This window comes from Ischnura elegans, chromosome 9 (assembly GCF_921293095.1).
Source record: "Ischnura elegans chromosome 9, ioIscEleg1.1, whole genome shotgun sequence".
NCBI lineage: Eukaryota > Metazoa > Arthropoda > Insecta > Odonata > Coenagrionidae > Ischnura > Ischnura elegans.
In genome coordinates this window covers 41,121,711-41,142,824 of record NC_060254.1, presented here as the reverse complement: position 1 = coordinate 41,142,824, position 21,114 = coordinate 41,121,711, and the positions used below count along the sequence as shown (strand labels likewise).

At 37.9% G+C, this 21,114-nt stretch overlaps 1 protein-coding gene across 1 annotated transcript in view; it reads left to right on the top strand.

The window, feature by feature from the left end:
• LOC124165947 (mediator of RNA polymerase II transcription subunit 16) overlaps positions 1-21,114 on the top strand; it is a 45,340-nt gene that overhangs the window by 2,105 nt on the left and 22,121 nt on the right. The window contains exons 3-7 of the mRNA XM_046543491.1: positions 2,754-2,952; positions 4,106-4,355; positions 11,650-11,814; positions 12,282-12,493; positions 14,686-14,844. Coding sequence (XP_046399447.1) covers positions 2,754-2,952; positions 4,106-4,355; positions 11,650-11,814; positions 12,282-12,493; positions 14,686-14,844 — 985 coding nt within the window. The remainder of the gene's footprint in view (positions 1-2,753; positions 2,953-4,105; positions 4,356-11,649; positions 11,815-12,281; positions 12,494-14,685; positions 14,845-21,114) is intronic.

Genomic DNA, 21,114 nt, shown 5'->3' with positions numbered 1-21,114 from the left:
TTAGACTACCGGTGTTGTTCCTAGTCTGATGTTAGTTATTTGGTTTTTAGTGAGGGCATTTATAGAGCTGATTCTGACGGGAACGGTCAAGCAGTTCAATTGCCTTTGGTAGTGTGGCAGGTGTTTGTGTAGCAGCCTTTATATTGCATTTGAGTGTGAACTAGTGGTGTAAGAAGTACGAACAGGGTGGTGAGCATTAGGGAAAACCAGGAATTGTCAGGGAATTTTTATTTTATGGCAATATCAGGGAATTCTCTTAAAAGTAAGGTAAAAACTTGGATTGGAAATTTTCTTTATTTTAATGCTGATGCATTTATTTGTTAGTCTCTCCCTCCCTTTCATTCACCAACTGAAACAGGGTTCCCACTCAACCGCGATAACCTTAAAACCGTGAATAAGCCATGATTTTTATCTACCATGAAAAAACCTGGGAAAATCTGTGAATTTCGTCATTGGACCTTAAAAACTCTCAAATTTGGTTGTAGAACTACAGGCTGAGAGATCAAAAGAAAAATCAATATTTCGATGATGATTCGAGGCCGAGTCATGTGCGGACGCTGTCCACTCATGTATCTGCACACGTAAATTCAAAGCGCAATAATTCCTGTGTGTCATGATGATACATTGACCTTAAGCCTGTAATAGGGTAGTTTCCTTCATCAAAGAAAACGAAAGGCATTGATTGCGATTCATTACCCACCAGTAGATTATTCATAATATACAAATTATTTGGTTTTAGAAATCCCAGTTTAGACGAATGGCAATGGTCAATTTTAATCGCATTTGAAAAAGGCCAGATTGGCGCCCAGGCGATGCCACTCCACGTGACGTCACAGGGACCTAGTTTCTATACGAGTAGGTAGGAGTTTTGCATCGTCTGAGATTACCAATGCATGCATGAGAATGCACAGAGCTCAGGGAAACATGCCTTAATAATCACCTATTAAAACTGCATTAGGTCGGAAAGTTTTTTTCATTTGATAGGGTGTTAATAATCCTTATTTAAGCCAAGCACTACCTGTTGGCAGCCTGCATCGTATCAGTGCTCAAAGCCTCGCCCCAAGGTCACCTCACTCGGCGACAGTGGGAACGAGAATGACGTCACATGGGGTTTTCCCAGCAGTCATACTTAGCCGTCGCGATTTTGTGTGCTTGAAAATTTTCACTTTTCCTTTAATCGCAAAAAATAGATATCGTCATTCGAAAATCTTAGAGTGTGAAATGCGCACTCCAGGATTAATAATCTTTCGATTTAGGCAATAAAAAAATAATAGGAAAAAACCGTATTGGAAGACCGGTAACCAAAGTGTTCATTAACCCGGGCGAAAAATCAGACACCACTTCACTCCCCTGCCACCCTGCTCCCTCCATTTTCCCACTCACAACCTTGAGCCGGCCCTGAATTTTGCCAACGATAGGTGACGTCATTAGAGGTAACACTTTCAGTGCTGCGTTTGCATTCATTGCGTCTGTCGCATTTTTTTTTTACTTCTAGTTAACGCGTGGCCTGTGATTGTTACATGATCAATACCTATTTATATATAAATGGCTTTTCAACAGACCGTGATTTTGACGGCATTTGAACCGTGAAACCCTGGAAAAAACCGTGAATTTTAAAATTTAGTTAGAGTGGGAACCCTGTGAAACTAATTATCATCCTTTATGCACTCAGTACACCTCGTCTATTAGTGGATCATGCAGATGTTATTCTTATTACCTTGACCATCTGAATTGCATATCTGGGAATTCATGAGCACAGCCAATAAGAAGCTACTATGCTCTCCTTTTCTGAGGAGGCAATAAGGAACATGTATTCAAAGAAAGATTTTCTACACACCACATTTTCAATTAAATATTTCTGAGTTTTATGAAAATTTTACTTAGGAGCAGTAAATTATTCTAATATTAGGTGGTCTGATTAGCGATTGGAAAATTATCTGGGAATTAAGAAATTGGATATCAAAAGCCACCCTGACTAAGTACTATAAAACCTTGATTTTATACAGTTCTAGGGACCAAATATGGTGTGTATAATGAATATTTGGTGAAGAGTTATATGAGGTGCACTGGCTGGACTTAAATTTCACTACTCAAAATCAAGAATGTCATTGGTCAAAATTTTACCATGTGTCTAGTTTTATTTTTAACACAATATGCTGTTGTGTGATGTTGACTGTAAGAAATTTTTTTTTTTTTTTAATTCTCAAACCACCGGATACAGCTTTTATTGGCCATTTTACACCGGGGTGTTCAACAAATGTAACAAGTAAACGTACACAAACGACCATGCCCTGGACCGGGGAAAACCTACCCAGGCGGGACTCGAACCCGCGACCTCTTGTTTGGCAGGCGAGAACGTTACCCCGCCGCCACCGAGGCCGGCAAATTTAATTTTATTATATAAATAAAATTTAAGCGATAAATTACATTTCTGTAAGGAACCTCTCACCAAGCTCCCTCCAACATAAACTAATAAATGGGCCTCTCTTCAACCATAGCTATCATTATATTTTTCTCTTGTTCACTTCAGATGAGGTGATTTATTAACTCAAGGATAAATCTTTGTTTTATCCTGGAAATTCAGGGTTATGGTATGACAAAGGAGACCTAATAATCTTGGTCATGTGAGACCATTCTTTGAGGATGCAGCTAAACTTATTATGATTTCTGTCATTCTCGGATAAAATTTGAATAAAATATGTATGTTTTCTTTGATGGTGTGCATTTGATTTATCTAACCGTATCATTTTCAGGATATTATCCAATGATGTGGGAGTAACAGTTTTGGCCTGGGATCAGCCAGGCCAGAAACTCCTCATTGCTGATTCTGGGGGAACAGTTCAGATATGGATGTTCAGGGAGCACATATTAAATGAATGGGTATGCATTGGTCAGGCATCATTTACGGGGGAACACATACTCGGTGCTGCATTTTTTCACAATGGGAAAAAGGTGAGTAGTGATTTTGCATTTTGCATTTGAAGGGTTTGGCATCAGGTAATAGGGTGGTTTCCTATTATTTTTTTATTGCCTAAATCGAAAGATTATTACTCCTGGAGTATGTATTTCATGCTTTTAGATTTTTAAATGACGATATCTATTTTTCTCGATTAAATGAAAAGTGAAAAATTTCAAGCGCGCGAAAACGCGACGCTTAAGTATGAATGTCGGGAAGTCTCTCCGCGTGACGTATTTCTGGTTCCCCCTCCCGCCCTGCGAGGTGACCTTGAGGCGAGGCTTAGCGCTGATACGACGCAGGCTGCTAGCGGCTAGCCTAGTACCCTGCTGGCTGGTAGCGCTTGGCTTAAATAAGGATTATTAATAACTTATCAAACGAGGAAAACTTTCCGATCTTAGCCAGTTTTAATAAGTGATTGTTAAGACATGTTTCCCTGAGCTCTGTGCCTCATGCATGCATTGGTAACCTCAGACGATGTATAACTCCTATCCTCTCGTGTAGAAACTAGGTCCCTGTGACGTCACGTGGAGTGGCATCGCATGGGCGCCAATCTGGCCCTTTTCAAATGAGGATAAAAATGGACCATTGCCATTCGTCTAACCCGGTATTTCTAAAACAAAATAATTTGTATATTATGAATACACTAATGGTGGGTAACGAATCGCAATCAATGCCTTTCGTTTTCTTTGATGAAGGAAACCACCCTATTGCCCATCCATCCAATAATTTAATGCTTTATTTTCAGTGTTTCCATCAACCTCATATCATGGTATTAGGTAAAACTTGATCTTATAGATTATTAAAATTCTCTTTTTCATTAATAAACCCCTACTCAATGTTATTTGATAACGGTACCATTTTCAATGAATTGATTAGTTATGAAGTTAGTGATTGAAGTTATGCCGTTAGAAATAGATTAAGTAAAGAATATAAGATTTTATTTTGGATATTCATTTTTTTAGGAATTACTTAATGAAATGTCACCTTGATTGGGCAAGTCAAAGGTTTGAATGTTGGTTGAAATGAATTTGCTCTTTCTCAATTGTCCATAACCCTATATTTCAAATAAGTCGAAGTCTTGATTTGTAGACGGGATAGGAATCTCATCCTTACTGCTGCCTTATTCATATGTATGTTATTTTTCAGGTTAGCATGGTTGCTGAAAAGCGTGACAGTATTCTTTATAATGAAAAGTTTAGCCATATACGATTTGCCCAATCTGTCAGACTTACTGGAAATAGGGCCCAAGAGGGTTGCTTAGTAATCAGCAGTACTGGAATGGTTGGGGCAGTGGTGATTCCTAAACCATTTGATGGTAGTCATGCACACACTTCAAGTGAGAGCCTTGGAACTACTCGTCACCGAATTAAAGCTGTTGATATCTGTTATGGGAAAAGTGAGTTACGTATTCAACTTTATCAATAATAATTATGTATAAATTATATCTGTTGCTATTTTACAAACCACTTTCTTTAGATTTTTAATTGCTCTGTTAGTCAGTAATATGTCTCCATGAATAGTAATTACCCCTAAGCACTCTTTACCATCTGAATAATTATTTTTCCAGTCATAAAATAGCATAACTGCCATGAACATCTATGTATTCAAAATGTGAACATAATTACACCCACACACATTCTGTGCATTTACACACGTGAATGTTGCAAATGCTGGTGCAGGTTAACACGATAATGGAAGGTAGAAAATACAGGCTCAATAATTTGGTTGTTAACTATTTGTAATTCACATTTTTCTCCCTCCTATTTTTTTTACTAGATACTTGTGACTCTAAAATGCCACTCATCCTAAACCTAACTGTTGTAAGAGGGCATAGAGAGAAGAAGCTTGTGAAACCATACCTTTAGGCTAGGTACTTATCCTGTGAAAAGCAACTTATTTTTTCTTGGCTTGTTTTGCTTGTGGTTGCTTTTTTTAAAATTTTGATTTGGCAAAAATGGTTGCAGTTGTTTAGCATTTTACTGCATTGTTTAAAATACTTTGGTAATTCGTTGATAAATTACTTCGGTAGGCTGGCCATCTGGACCACATGATGAGTAATACTTTTGGCCATTGCTCAACAATGGATTTCGATTAACATACAAACAAAGAAGAAGATTTGAGGCAAGCAATACTATTAACATGCGTAAAATGATAGCAATGTCGTGTTTATTTAGCATAAGTTCACATTTTATCAAGAGAGCGTTAAAGGTATTTGATTAGGCTACATTGCGTTTGGATGTTTCCCTGAGGAACAAATTTGCGCTCTATCAAAATTGCACAAGGCGAGGCATGGGTGGAGGCAGAAATCTAAATCTTCATTGCATTTTTCCAACTATTTCCTTGCTTAAAATGCTAAAATAACCTTAGAAATACGCCTTGTTTGGTCTCATTCTGATTAACATGCACATTACTAATATTTCAATCTAATAAAAGTATAATACCAGTATCCAAAAGTTTTTTTGTTATCCAAAAGTATTGGTGATGGTTTTCCGGGTTTACACCGCGTTGATACCCGTGTAAACCCGGAAAACCATCACCAAATAACTAACCGCGGAAGCCTCCGTAATAATTTAATCCAAAAGTATTGTTAGACACCTTTTGGGCTAATAGGTGACTCATGCAGCAGTTGACCTCCAGAAATGGGGAACTTTGTAGCGGGTAAGTTGAAAAAGATCAGCGGGCAAGAAAGGGGGAGTCGTGAAAAAAGGTTTCTTTTGTTCTCATGTAACTTGATATTTTCTTTCGAAGCTTAGGTCTTCCTAATACGATCCATGCACGAGCTGGAATCTTATTTGATTTAGGAGAAAAGGAAAGCTTAGAGGGGGGAGGCGGGTGCTGAATGGAGGGGGATAGCGATCTTGGGAAATGCGCTTATGTTACTATCCTACAGCATTGAACTTCTCCCTATGGTAGTTTCATCTCGTAGGGAAGATTCAAACTATGTGCCTGTCGTTATTAGCCATAAATGACACATTGTATATATTTCGTCTCATTTTCATCAAATGATGGATGCAGGAAAATTATACGTCGGGACCGCCATTATTCGATGCTAGTATTCAAACTATGATTTACTATTCGAATTCGATATTCGAATTTGAGAAATCTGCTATTTGACCCATCTCTAGTTTTTAATGATTCTTAGTTTTAGTGATGTTATTTTTAAATATGGTTTTTAATGATGTTATTGATGCAAATGATTTCATTAAATTTGAAATAAAAAGTTGATATTTAAAATGTAATAATAAATAAATAATACATTTTTTTATTTGTCCAAGGATCTTATGAATACAACATAGATATAAGACATGTCAAAGTAATCAACATAACACTTAAAAAATGTAAAAATGGTCAGAGTTCATTTGTCATTTAAAAATTCATTTACACTGTAGTAGCACTTATTAATTAAAAATTTCTTTAAAGAAGATTTAAATTCCCTATTAGAATTAATCAAATTAATACTTTTGGGAAGGAAATTAAATATTTTTGATCCCATTGCAATGGGACTTTTTGCTGATATACGTTTTTTATGGAGGGTAACATGGATGTGGCGATGAGACCTAGTTAGGTGCTCATGTACATCATTATTAATTGGTAAATCATTAATATTCTCTTTTATCAGTAAACATAGTTGGTATATATATATACAAGGCACTGTTAACAAATTCAGTTCTTTGAATAAGGGTTTACAAGAATAAGTATAAGGCTTACTCATTATACATCTTATAATCTTTTTTTGCATCTTGAAAATTGTATCTAATAGCGTTACAGTTGATCCCCAGAATACAATACCATAAGTCACTCTACTTATAAAGTTGTAATGGTAAACTGACATCATCGCCTTGTGAGGTAAGGATGCTTTTAGGAACCTCACACTATACAGTACTCGGGACAATTTCGAACACAAGTCTTTTACATGGAAGGACCAGTTCCCAGTATTTTCAATTTGTAACCCTTAGAATTTACAAGTTTTAGTTAGACTCAGTGTATGGTTGTTCAGTGTCAATGTTCCAAAATCTTTGGAATGATTCGGGTTAAACAGCATAGACTGAGTTTTTGCACTGTTTAATTTTAATTTGTTGGAAAGACACCAATTCCAGACTAAGTCTAATATTTGCTGACCATAGTGATGCACTTCATTGATGTCATTAGCTGAAATTAGGAAGTTTGTGTCATCTGCAAAGAGGACTGGTTTGACTTGGATGCTATTAACAATCAAGGGCAAGTCGTTAATGAATATCAGGAAGAGTAGAGGACCCAAGATGCTACCTTGAGGGACACCTGACGTTATCTTGTTTTGGTTTGATTTACATAGTGTGTCACTAAGTCTCATTTCAACACATTGCATTCTATTGCTAAGGTATGATTTTAGCCACTCCAGTGCGACTCCTCTGATTCCATTTTGGTGACACTTGTTTATGAGTATGGAGTGATTGACCATATCAAAGGCACAAGAGAAATCAAAAAATAATGCCAAGACCTGTTTGCCATTATCCAAAGAATTTGAAATAAAATTCCAGGCAGTGATGAGGGCATCCTCTGTAGAACGTCCTTTCCGGTATCCCCACTGAGAGTTAGAAAGAATTTTGTATTTTTCCACAAAAGAAAGTAATCTGTTGTAATATATACGTTCAAAAACTTTAGAAAGCTGTGTTAAAAGTGAGATAGGCCTATAGTTGGTTATATCATCCTTATTACCTTTGTTTTTGTACACGGGTATTACTTTGCTCAGTTTTAGGGGTTCTGGAAAGATCCCTAGCCTCAGCGATTCATTGACTAAAAATAGTAATGGTTGCACAATAAGTTTTTTAAATCCGCTACTAGTCGACCAGGTATATTATCAACTCCAGGAACTGAAGAGTTAGATAATTTATCTAAGCACATTAACATTTCTTTTTCATCACATGGATAAAGGTAAAGGGAATGCACTTCACTGGTGTAATCTACTAAACAATGGTTGTTATTATTGTTTATGAGCTGGGATTTTGTTAAATTACAAAAGGCTTCATTGATTCGATTGCATACTATATTTGGATCAGTTATTAAAGAACCATCGTCATTGAAAAATTTTGGTACGCATGGGTTACGTTTTTTACCGAGCTGTGCATTGATAATTTTCCATGTTTCCTTTGTCTTATTTTGTGCTTCAGTTATTCGTTTGTCATTAAAAGATTTTTTTGAATATTTTAGTAAAGCAGTATACTTCTTCTTTGTCTTTTGAAAATCTAAGAACAATTCATTATTCTGGGAAATTTTGTATCTATGTGCTTTTTCTTTTACAATGCGTGACAAATTAATTATTTCATCAGTGAGCCATGGTTTTTTACATTTGTTTTTCCTATTTTTAATGTTGATGGTGACGGTTGGAATGCAACACTCTATATGATGGAGCAATTTGTCGTAAAAGATCTCAAAACTATTCTCAAATGAGTGAGATATATAAACATTTTCCCAAGTTTCCAACATTAGAACGCTTTTTAGAAAATTTATGTTCTCCTTTGAGAACACCTTGGTGGTAATTTTACTAGGTCTGACACTCTGAAGTTTCAAATCAAACGTCGACATGATCATGTGATGGTCGGATAAACCAAGGTCAACAACAGTGGATACACTCTTACTATGATTATAGTTTGTTATCATATAGTCAATTAATGACTTAGAAGTCTTTGTCACGTGAGTTGGTTCCTCAATTAAACATAATAAGCCATATGATTTCACAATGTTCAGTAATTCCGTCCTCTGTGGTGAATCCACTAAATAGTCACAATTTAAATCACCAGTTATCACTAGAATTCTTTGGTTAACATAAAGTAGTTCCAAAAGTTTGTCAAGGTTGTTTATAAAAACATGGAAATCACCCACAGGTGAACGATATAGTGATATAAGTACCAAAGTCCCTATGGCTGTTGTGAGAAAACACACTGCACACTCAAAGTTTTTTTCTTCTACGAATTTGGAGACATTAAAAGCACTAATTTCATTTCGTAGCCTGTTGTGTGCAAATATGGCTACACCCCCATTTTTGTATGTTGAGCGGCTAAACTGACTCACCAAGTTATAGTTACAAATACAAAATACACTTAGTTCTTCAGCACTCATCCAGTGTTCAGATACACACAAGAAGTCTGGTTCGGTATTATGGAGGTACACTTCTAATTGGGTAGTTTTGTTCCTCATGCACTGAATATTAATGTGGGCAACACTTATACCATTGGCTATTTTCACTGTTTTTTGATTGGAAATATTATCATTCAAAACTGGAGTATTGTACCATTCGTCATTTAGGTAGATGGGGGATTGTTCCGAACTTTCCGAAAAAAAAACCTGTTTACTAGTACGTTTTCTGGCCAAAATTCAGGATTTTCAAGTTCATTTTTGAGCCTGTAATCGGCAGACACGCGAAATGAGGCATAAGAGTCCCCTCTTACCTGCAGCTTTTCTACCTCAACCTCTTTATCTGGAAGTTTATCGATAATAAATTTCCTTACAGCTTCCACTGTGGTACCTACTTTAAAACGCCACACATGGAGATGTGTTTTCCTTGGGATGCCGGATATGGTGTTGTTGGTGCTTGCAGTTCCAATGATTGGTTTCGGTCTCGGCTTTCTCTTGTATGTGACGAGCTTGAAATCTTCATTCTTGGTTCCCAACATGATTCCGTTTTTATTACTAGGGCTAGCATTCGTCAACTCCACTTCATTGCCTGACGCTTGTTTTAACTCTTCACCTTGTACGTCGGGCGCAAGTGATTTCTTCGTCGAGGGATTTTGACGGTAGGTGTCCTTAAGAAGTGTTGAAGAAGACCCGTAATCGAAACGAACCATCTTAGTTTCCTTTTTTATAACTTCTGAACCACCTGATTGAGGTATTACGCACACTTTAGAGTACGCTTGATTTTGTATATTATCACTCACGTGCGAATTCTTACTCGCCGACTTTAAGGCAACGATTTCTTCATTCTGCTTCAACATTATGTCTATGCAGTTTGATAATTTCGCTTGGAGATCTGTAACAATCTGCATTATTTTTTCTTGCTTTTTTTCCATGTTTTTCATCGAGTCACATGTTGCGAACAAACACTTGTTGCACTGAAAATGTAACTGCGTGTTGTTAGCAATAGCAGTTATCAAGCTTTTTGTTAAGCCAACACAGCTGGTGTGAAAAAACAACTCGCAACCGAAGTCACACTTGATTTTTGGTTGAATATCAACAATTTTTTCGGAGCAAACTTCACAATTAGCCAACTCGGGCGTGTATTTGGTATATCCCTATTTATTTATATATTCATCAAGTGAAATAGATGAATGGTATTTAATATGCTTTGTGCGATTCTAGTATGTATTCAAGGTATTAAAAAATTGAGATATTCGAGTATTCGAGCTATGATTTACTATTCGAATTCGATATTCAAGTTCGAGAAATCTGCTATTTGACTCATCTCTAATTTTGGCATTTACATTTACGTTGTTTGGCGTTTGTGTAGTAGGATGAATTATGTACCCATTATAAGATCATTATTAGTTGTGAAATCAAATGAAAAGGAATGCATTCTGCTGTATTTTCCATTCACGCATTCGGATAAATTTTTTGGTTTTATGGTGCATTGTCATGTTCATGCATTAACTGATATGGGTTGATGTATTGTATAGTTATGCCTTAAATATAGTATTGACCCTTAAAAATAAAAAACAAAAAATTATCTTAAATAAGGTAGTTTCCTTTACCAAAGAAAATGAAAGGCATTGATTGTGATTCATTACCCAACATTAGTGTATTCATAATATACAAATTATGTATTTGGTTTTAGAAATCCCAGTTTAGACGAATGTTAATGGTACATTTTAACCCCATTTGAAAAAGGCCAGATTGGCACCTATGCGATGCTACTCCACGTGATGTCACAGGGACCTAGATTCTATACGAGTAAATAGGAGTTTCACATCGTCTTAGATTACCAATGCATGCATGAGGCACAGAGCTCAGGGAAACATCTCTTAATAATCACCTATCAAAACTCCCTACGGTAGGAAAGTTTCCTACGTTTTATAAGGTATTAATAATCCTTAATTATGCCAAGCGCTACCTGCTAGCAGGGTACTCTGCTACCTGCTGGCAGCCTGCATCGCAGCAGCACACATATCCTCGCCCCAAGGTCACCTCACACGGCGGCAGCGGGAACCAGAATGACGTCACACTGGCTTTTCCCAGCATTCATACTTAGCCTTCGCATTTGCTCCCCCTTTGAAAATTTTCACTTTTCATTTAATCACGAAAAATAGATATCGTCATTTAAAAATCTAAAAGCGTGAAATGTGTACTCCAAGAGTAATAATCCCCCCTACCCTATCCTAATCTGCCCCAGTCGTAATAATCTTTTCAGTTAGGCAATAAAACAATAATGGGAAACCACCCTATTGCTGTATTAAATTGAAATGTCCATAAATATGGTAAAACTTTTTCATTGGTGGCCACTCTAATGATACAGGCGTCTTAAAAGGTAATAATATTACCTGCTTTGTTTACATGTCCATTGATACTATCATTCCATTTTTTGCTCTTTTACTTTTCAAATATACCATGTACTACTATATGTGCAGTTATGCTGATTTTCTCATGATAACTGCGACATTGTCTGTATTATTTTAACCCATTACAATTTGTCTGTATTATTTAATCTGTCTGTTTTATTGCAGATGGGCATTTCTTAGTTGCCGTTACTAGTGGAAATGTAAGTCTTCCTGTCCAGTGTTACAGAGTTGCAGCTGTCAAATCCAGCGATGAGGAGAAGTGCACTTTGACTTGCCAAGCCTTACCATCTTTTTTTCTCCAAGCCAGTACAATTAAGGATGCCACTCCCTGTGAGTTATTAGGTTATAAATTTTGAGGATTAGGAATTTTTCCTCAAATCTATATTTTGTACTGGAATATATTTCTGCTATATTATTCTGTTGATCATTCATAGTTGAGCATTTGTCTAACCTGCTTGCCAATTTAAAAAAATATGCTTTTCGTATCATATTTTGTTTGTTAAAACAAGGCCTTCTTTCCTTTCTTTCAAAATGTTTAATTAGAATTTAAAGTCAGAGGTATCTACAGCTTTTGCAGTGTACTGCATTATTACGATTGCATATATTTTGCACCACTCAATAGCTCTGCAAGACCTACTTTTTGGTAAATATCTTTTAAATATACCATGGGAGCATGGTTCGCTATGATTATCCTCTTGTGAGCTTTACTATCTTGGTATTTTTATATAATTATAAAGATAATTAACTATTGTTTGAAATTGTTGTCCCATGTATTATTATTTGGAATTTTTTCGCAGATCGGAATGTGTCATTACTGCGTTTTGTGGTACGCGAAGATGCAGATGCTTTGGTGGTTGTTTCTAATGGGGAAGAGAGTTGCTTGGTGGAAATATGGGAACTTAGAGAGAAACCACTCTTCATTCACAAACTGTTTCAAAAGACCCCAGCTATTGCACTTTCACCTGCTGGATCTTCTTCTCAGCCTCAACCTGATTCCCTAAAGACAGTGGTAGGTGCACACTTGATGTTGACCAAGTGATATATCTTCCATAGCTGTCTTTTTAATAGTGATTATAAACTAAGTATCTGACACCTGGTTGCCAAAAATCAAAGCTTTAGAAATGTGACAGTAGTAGGTGCACACTTGATGTTGACTAAGTGATATATCTTCCATTGCTGTCTTTATAATAGCGATTATAAACTAAGTATCTGACACCTGGTTGCCAAAAATCAAAGCTTTAGAAATGTGACAGTAGTAGATGCACACTTGATGTTCACTAAGTGATATATCTTCCATTGCTGTCTTTTTAATAGCGATTATAAACTAATTATCTGACACCTGGTTGCCAAAAATCAAATCTTTAGAAATGTGACTTGAATAAAGCTGTTTGAGTGCCTCTGGCTTTGGTGATTTTTTTTACAGCCTCTGTGGAGGTAGCGATTAATTTTATCAATGAGATGGCTTCCAAGAAATATGATCTCTTGAATTAATTGTGAATGAAATAAATTTTTATCAGCTAAAGTTACTACTACTTTCCGGGACTATGCTGACACATCAAAAACATGAAATCCATTAGATGTTTTTGAGCTATCATTTTCAATCTCCCCTCAGGAGATGTAACTCATGTGATCTTTAAACACCTAAACAGAAAGCAATCGTGTGATTTTGAATGAAGCAGTCATGACAGTAAATGAATACCGTATTTCTCCTAATATAGTCCCCCTCTGAATATAGTCCACCCCCCCCTAATTTTGAGGCTTCAGTTTCGGGAAAAGTTAAAAAATGCTTTTGAATATAGTCCCCCCCCCTTTACTTTTACCACAGGCATTTTTGGAAAAAAAGGGGGGGACTATATTCAGGCATATACGGTATTGATCGGTTAAACTATTGTGAAATGAGAAGCGATACACTATTCTTAATGGAGTGACATGTGTATGAATGCTTTGGTTTCTTATCATAATTTACCGAGAAAGCACTACAGTAAACTCTCTTTATTACGAAGTTCACAGGACCGAAAAACGGGAAGTTCGTAATAATGAACTTAGTGATAGTGTTTCATTTAGGAATCATCGGGGAAAATCATGCCTTGCCAAAATGCCAGTCCCTTCGATATCCCATACTTATAGTTGTTGCAGAATAGCTTAAGTGTCATGTGTATGATATACGTGATTAAATTTGAACAAATACAGTAAATCCTCGTTATACAAACTAGGTGCATTGCGAGACCTTGTTTGTAAGTTGATAAAACTATGCAAGGCATCAAAAAGGGTGGTTTTACTGCAAAATGCAACACTGCATTAATTTCAATGAAGTGATCTAGCTGCCTGTGCGACGCGGCTGGAGCCAACAAAAAATCACTGTCCGCGGGAAGGAAGAATGGGCGACACACTGAAAAGTTCTGAAGTTCACCACGGATTAATTGATAATTTGTTCAGACTGTGCCCAAAGGGCTAGTTCCTTTACACCACGCCGTGTTACATCAGATAACTCCATACTTGCCAAATTTGAAATTTCAGGCGGGCTTTAATTTTTCAAATCTTCTAAAAGTCGAATTTTTGTCAGAAGGGGACTTATGTAAGGCCAATTTATGATCAGTAGTGAGTGGATCACTATGATTCCACAGGGATGAAGTATATTATATGATGTTGCATGGATACTTAAGTATCTCTTACTGAAGAAAAAACCATAATTCACGCCTTGGGCACAGTGCACAAAGAGAACTTAAACGTTGGGCAATGATTATGACGTAGCTTAATGTATATCGACCTAAATACTGTTGCTTACTTGTGGAACTCTGTAATCAAGTTCATTTTACAACCACCAGGGCCGGGACTGAGGTTTGTAATTTTGTAATAACTACACTTTACAGTAACTGTGCTATAGATTGTATTAGGCCTTTTTTTTGGACCAAAGATTTACTTCATGAAAATGAGAAGTTGGCAATAACGTTGTTCGTATTAATGAGAGTCTACTGTAGTTCTTATGTCTGGGCTGATTATTTTCATTTTGTGACGGATGGCCTGGAGGTGAAACATGACATGTATTTTGTATGAGTTCTATCCTCATTTTTTTCAATTCAAAGCTCCTAAAGGCTAATGAAAGGCAGGAGTAAGCTTTATTTAAGCACAATTTTTTTATATCAAATGGAAAAGGTGAATTTTGAGTTGTCACTTATGGATATTATTTTTTTGCTTTTCCAGCTATGGCAGCATCAAGCAATGTACCGGGGCAGTTCCCCTGCCACTTGCGTTGCCACCACGCAAACATCTTTGACTACTACCACACCTCCCCCAGCACATATAGTAATTGCACTGGCTGACTCCACTCTTCACTGCTTACACAGAGATGGTCTAAAACAGGTATGATGAAGATGCCTTTCATTCATTTTTCTATTGTATTTCTGTCCATACTACAGTAAACTCTTGATTTTACGAAGTCAGTGGGACCGGAAAATCGGCACTTCGTAAAATCGAGTTTCGTAAATTCAAACCTTTTACATAAGTCACGAAAAAAATGTTCGCTTTTGTTTCTTCCGCCGTTTTTTGTCTTTAGAGATCTTATTTAAATGTTTTCGGTGGTTATTCTCTGTATAATTCATAGAAAAGGCTTTTCGTTATCGATTTATGATGTGAAAAATCGTTAAATAATTATACCACCATAAAGTTCCCATTTCTTGTTCATACTTCAACATCAACGATCGCTTAAGAAATTTCCGACCAGTTTAGAAAACGTAATCAAATAATGAATTGCAAAGTTTATTATAAGAATTTAATGTTATAAATTTGTGGTTAGGAGCGAATAACAACTATTAAGTTCGCGTAAGATAGATACAGTAAAACCCCGTATTTGCGTTATCGGAATTTACGTTTTCCCGCAAATTGCAAGTTTTTTTCTGGGTCCCGTCATATTTCCTATCCCTCCAATGTAAATAGAACCCGGTATTTACGCCGTGTTTTTTTCGTTTTCCCGCCATGTGCATCACGACGTGCCGACTAAAAAAAATTTTTGCGTAGTAAAACAATATATCGCGCATATCAGCCCTTAAAAACTGTCTTTTGGCTTCCTTTCGTGCATTTTTATTTAAAAATCCGAGAGAGAGAGACGTAATGAGAACTATTTTCGGGAAGAATTTGAATGTGGCGGGACAGAACGCCACTAACGTCGGAAAGTTGAACTACGTCATCTCGTTTTCTGTCAGCGGCGAAAAGATTCACGATATGGAAGTAGGTGTTTTGAGCAATCGAGCTGTATTAATTATAATGCAAGAACTCCTGAAGGAATGTTGACAATAATCATGTAGTCGATGATTTGATACGAGAGTTTGAAAGGAAACCAGACGTGATGAATCGTGATAAATGCCGGAACTATAAAACTTGACCGACAACTGGGATCATTTGCGCTGACTTCGTTGCGTAGCAATTATGGGTTAATTAAATGCTTAAAAAACTTATTTAAACTTGAATTATCCCATTCAAATAGCATTGTATCGCAAACTATTGTAACCCTAAAAAATTATGAATTCCCATGACAGTTTGTACTACGCACTTGATCGCCGAGGAGTAGTTCAGATACTCGTGTGTTGCCGAGTTACCCTCAATTCGTACGGGAAATAGAATTGATCCGGCTTGAAAATGGAAATTCTTGGTGAAAAACGGACATTTTTAATTGACGAGAAAATGAAAATTTTAGAGATAGTTGATTCCCACACCGGAACCCGCATCGATTGAAACGCTGGCGAAGCCAGTCGAATGTTGGGACTGGCAATCCGATCGGATTCCCAGTCTCAACATTCAATACCGTGGTGAAAAATCGCGATGCCATTGTAAAATATGCAAACCAGTGCGGACATTTATAGAAAAAGAGAATATATGTGAAGAATTCCAGGTAAGAATAAATAGAACGAATTCTAAAAGAGTAGTTTTTAGGTACAAGATCATCAAATGTCCCAGCAAATGGTGTCATCTAAAGGCCTGTTTACATAGTTCATTAACCCGTACAAGTTAATGTCTAAATTATGAACACCAAAATGCACCCTGTATTCACCCAACTTGTGCGTATGCACGAACAGAAAATAGAACCTGTTCAAATTTGGTTCATGCATTCATAGTTGGATTTAGGGGCAGGGGACGTGCCCCCCCAGATGCTTAAAAAAAGAGACAAAATTTGAATAAGGTTATCATAGGAGGATCTATGGGGGGGGGGGGGGGGGGCACGTGCCCCCCCAGACACTTAAAAATATGCAAGATTTTTAATACGGTCTGGTTATCATTGCGTTCGTTTTGTATAATGTGGTATCATTGTTCCCCCCCCCCCCCCCTCCAGAACAAAATCCTGGATACGGCATTGCTTGTGCCCCCCAGAAAGAAATCCTGGATCCCCCCCTGATGGACATCATTATGTTCGCTTTGTTTTGTGTATTACTCAAGGAGGCTCAGTCATTTAATTCAATAAGAATAACTTTGATATAAAAATAAAGAGAATTTTGTAAAGTCATTGCTATATCTTGTTTTTAATCTCAATTAAGACAAGATCTTTTGCCTGTCAGGCCCTCTGTGCCCCTCCCAGAAAAAAATCCTGGATCTGCACCTGCCTACATTCGTACATGTCCCGTTCCGGTCCACAAAAATCATTCATGCAAGGAGAAATGAACTCGTTTGTGTTAATGTATCGTGTAAACAGGCCCAAAGGCCCTTGAGAAAAAGTATTTCCCCACAAGATTGGGAATCGAAGATTCCATGGCATCTATAATGGTTGGTTGGATAGATTCAAAAATAGGTACAGTCTTGTATATAAGATGGTGAGTGGTGAAAGCAAATATGTTAACATAGAGACAGCAACTCAGTGGAAAGAATCTGAATATATTAGAGCTCTGGAAGGTTACAACCCAAAAGATGTTTTCAGTGCAGACAAAACAGGATTATCTTTTAATTTTTTCTGCCAGAAAAAACACTGTGCTTCAGAGGGAAACAGTGTTGTGGAATAATGCTTAGTGAACAATTAAAAAATTAACATTTCCAAAGCCAGTATATGAATAAAAGTGAAAATTCTCTATTTCCCACTATTTGCATTTTCCCTCAATTTACACTTTTTTTCTTGGGTCCCTAGAAAAGTGTAAATAAGGGGTTTTACTGTATTTGTTTCCAGCACCCACGGAATGTTAGCGGTAGCCGGCCTAACCGCCATTTATGTCGCCCTCTATCGCTCAGATCAGTGACGAGAAAAAAAGAAAAACGAGGGCCTCCACCCGTTTCCTAAATAACCTTCGTAAGTTAATATTTCGAGTTACTCTGTATATTCAGTTGAATGTGCTATCTTTTCCATTGGTTATTTTTGTTGATATTCAGTTACGATTCTAAATTTTGTAAGATATGATTATCTTCTGGCGAATATTTGAAGTAAATTCTGTTTGAGCTCTCCGTCCGGAAACTGTGCTCCATCATCTTCGCAGACGTTGCTACGAAAGACTTAATTCTTCATCCGGACCATATTCTTCATACCGGGTGTGAAGTACTATGTTCATATGGTATTTCTCTCTCTTCTTTTATGCCGACAGGAGCAAGGTTCCAACCGGAAAACGACAGGAGAAACATTTCCATTATCGGAGAAATAAAGAGGGAAACGTTATTACCCGCATTGATTGTTTTTCTACAAGACATGTTTCATCATTTCTCAACGTGTGTGAAGTATTGGTTCACTTGCGTGAATTCCCAAAAATGACACGCAAAAACCTGTACATTCGTCAACTCATTTACTTTTCGTGTCCCTTTCTCCTCCGTATTTAAAGTTATGCAAAGAATCATTGACGTAGAGAAAAGATTTTCTTAGCTTTAGCACTAAAAATAGTCGCGCAATAATCATAAATAAATATAGTGAGGAAAGAGCAAAGAAAATAATTTCAATTGAAACGTCAGCAGAGAAAAAGAGAGGGAATTATAAGTGCGGCACCATTTCCCTGATAGTGGAAGATACTTCTTCAGCCTCTCTCCGGTTAATAACTTACCCCCGTTGCAGGTAAAGATGAACCATGCCCTTCTCCACAATCGGGGAACGTTCCCAGTGGATGGGGTGAATAAGAGTGAGATGGGGATTGCCTGAGGAAAGAAGTGTGGTCAGCACAAAGGAGTGGTGAAGGGGGCAGGAGAAAGAAGGGTGGGGATATGGCCTTCAGCTCTGCCTCAGTCTACGTTTGGGGGCCGTATTTTTTGCGACACACTCGACCTCTGTCACCTTAAGGGGGAGGGAGTGAATGGGAAATGCTGGGGAAGGAGGGGTTTGGGATGCGTAAGATGGGTGTCAGCAAGATAAGCAGAAGGTCGCGGGAGGAAGTAAACAAAGACTTTGGAAAGAAAGATCTCTTGGGATGGGAAAACGGGGAGACGCGCGAGAAGAAAGTTCACGGTTAGAAGTGCGTCTTCATTACGAGTAGACTGAAAAATAAGTTGGTGGTTAATAGAGCCCAATACTTAATCCTTTCGCGCCGAATGCCACACCAGTGCGGCGACGATTTTTTCCCATAAAGAACGAATGCCACACCTGTGCGGCGTTAATTTTCCTAACTTAAGCAACGAATGCCACGCCTGTGCGGCACAGGTCGGAAAAAGTGTCCGTGGCGGACACAATAGACCCACGGACGCAGTCGCCCCTCATGATCCGCCTTAGCGCGAGCCCAGTCCCATCTTCGGCTGCTTAGGTCGACCCTTTGTTATCCTCTCCATGCGGTCAACTACTGTTATTTGCAGTGTGTTTTCCAAAACTATATTTGTTGCTTACTTTTGATATCTATTGCTATAAATGAATTCATCTTTTTTTGCTGACCACATGGAAATTTCAAACAAAATTCTAACGTTAATATCAACGGAGTTATTGACTAACTAGTAAATATACTAAATTCGTCTATATCAACGTTAGAACTTCGTTTAAAATTTCTGCACGCTCAGTAAAGAAACACAAAATTCATTTTTAATGTAAAAAATCGATGCGAACAACAAATATTTGCATATATTTTGCACTAATATTTTAGCCAGTTGACCGCGGACTCGTCCTAGGAAGGGGCTTTTAATCCCTCTAGGGTCTGGGACGGAGGCCGAGGAAAGGGATCGGCGCCCCACTGAGTTGGGTGCAAAAATGGTTAGGGACGGAACCACTGCCTTCAGTCGACGCGAAAAAGCTTCGTACAGTGGAGTAAAGAAAACTTTCAAGAGACTCGTATTGAGGAAGAATTTCCCTCAACGAAGATCCGGCGCGAAAGGGTTAAGATATTTAAGTTGTTTATTCAGGAAGGCTATTATATACACGAAAAGATACTACTAAAATATCAATTATTTTTTTCCTTTTTGCCCTTCTCCATCGCCGCTTCCACCATGGTTTCTCACTTGCATAAATGGGAATGAAATTGGGGACCTAACTCATTAGCCAGATCAATATATCTTAATGTTTGGAGGGCAGCGGGTACTTCTTTTTTATTTAGTGAAATTACTTCACTTACATCTTCGTCGTCACTGCTATTATGACTAGTCCCGGCCGCTGCTTCTTCCGACGCATGTACCGGCGTCCCATTGTCGCAAGCCCGGAGATCATCGTCAAGGGCAATATAATCGTTTGATGTTGCGCGCTGTGCTCTTCCTGCTTTTTCCAAGAATTTTTCAAAATCATCTTTTAAGCCTCTAATCTCCTCCGCGATTTTATCCGCTGCTGCTTCCTGAATGTATAATGTAACGAATCAACCATAGCCGTGATATTATAGCTGTAGAATTACTAGTAGGCTAGTTGTATCAATTACCAACCTCGAGAACATCCTCATGATGCGCTATCAAAGGGAATCCGGCCGATTTCCAGCAATTTGCGATTGTAGTGGAGGAAATAAAGTACGTCTTTGAACCGTGTTTCTGCGATGAAAAATGACAATTTTATTAACTTGGCCATTTTAGCAAAGTTAACAAAGTCGTTATTCCTCATCGCAGAAACACGGTTCAGAGACGTACTTGAATGCCTGATAGGCAGGAGTGCAATGCAAACAATTATTTTTGATGATGGCATTGGTTGATAGATTTTCAAAATGCAGTCAGAGCGGTCACTTTTGGGGAGAAAAGGCCCCACGCTCGGAGGGTCGAAGAGAGGGGCCAGCGAGGGTGAGCTCGTCGAGGAAAGGGTCCCGGGTTAGTGACCCTTCGAAGTGCTTCGGCGAAAAGTAGTCAAGTAGTCTTCGAAGTACGTTCACAGCAGCCTGCCTTGCGAACGTACTAGGTACGTTCACAGCAGTGCAAAGGGTTAATTAGGAGTGTACGAAATACCCCGCTCGACCTTCCTGACATGTTAAACTACGAAGTATTGCCGATGCGATGTTTACGAATAGGCACGTAAATAGGGGCATTATATCAGTCGCGCTATTTTAATTAAGTGCTACTTCCCCGAAATTCCCACCGTGAGGTTTTAGGCGAACCATTTCTCTCCAAAGTTGCACTATCATTTTCGATTTCACACTTTTGATGAACCACAGTTGGAAGCGCTGATTTTTTTAGCTACTTACGCCGGCGTAACTAGTTTTGTTGACAAATATTTCGCCATAGTTCGTATAAACGAATGCCTTTTGCTCCTGGGGACCGATCCGAGGTTCGTAAATTCGAAACATT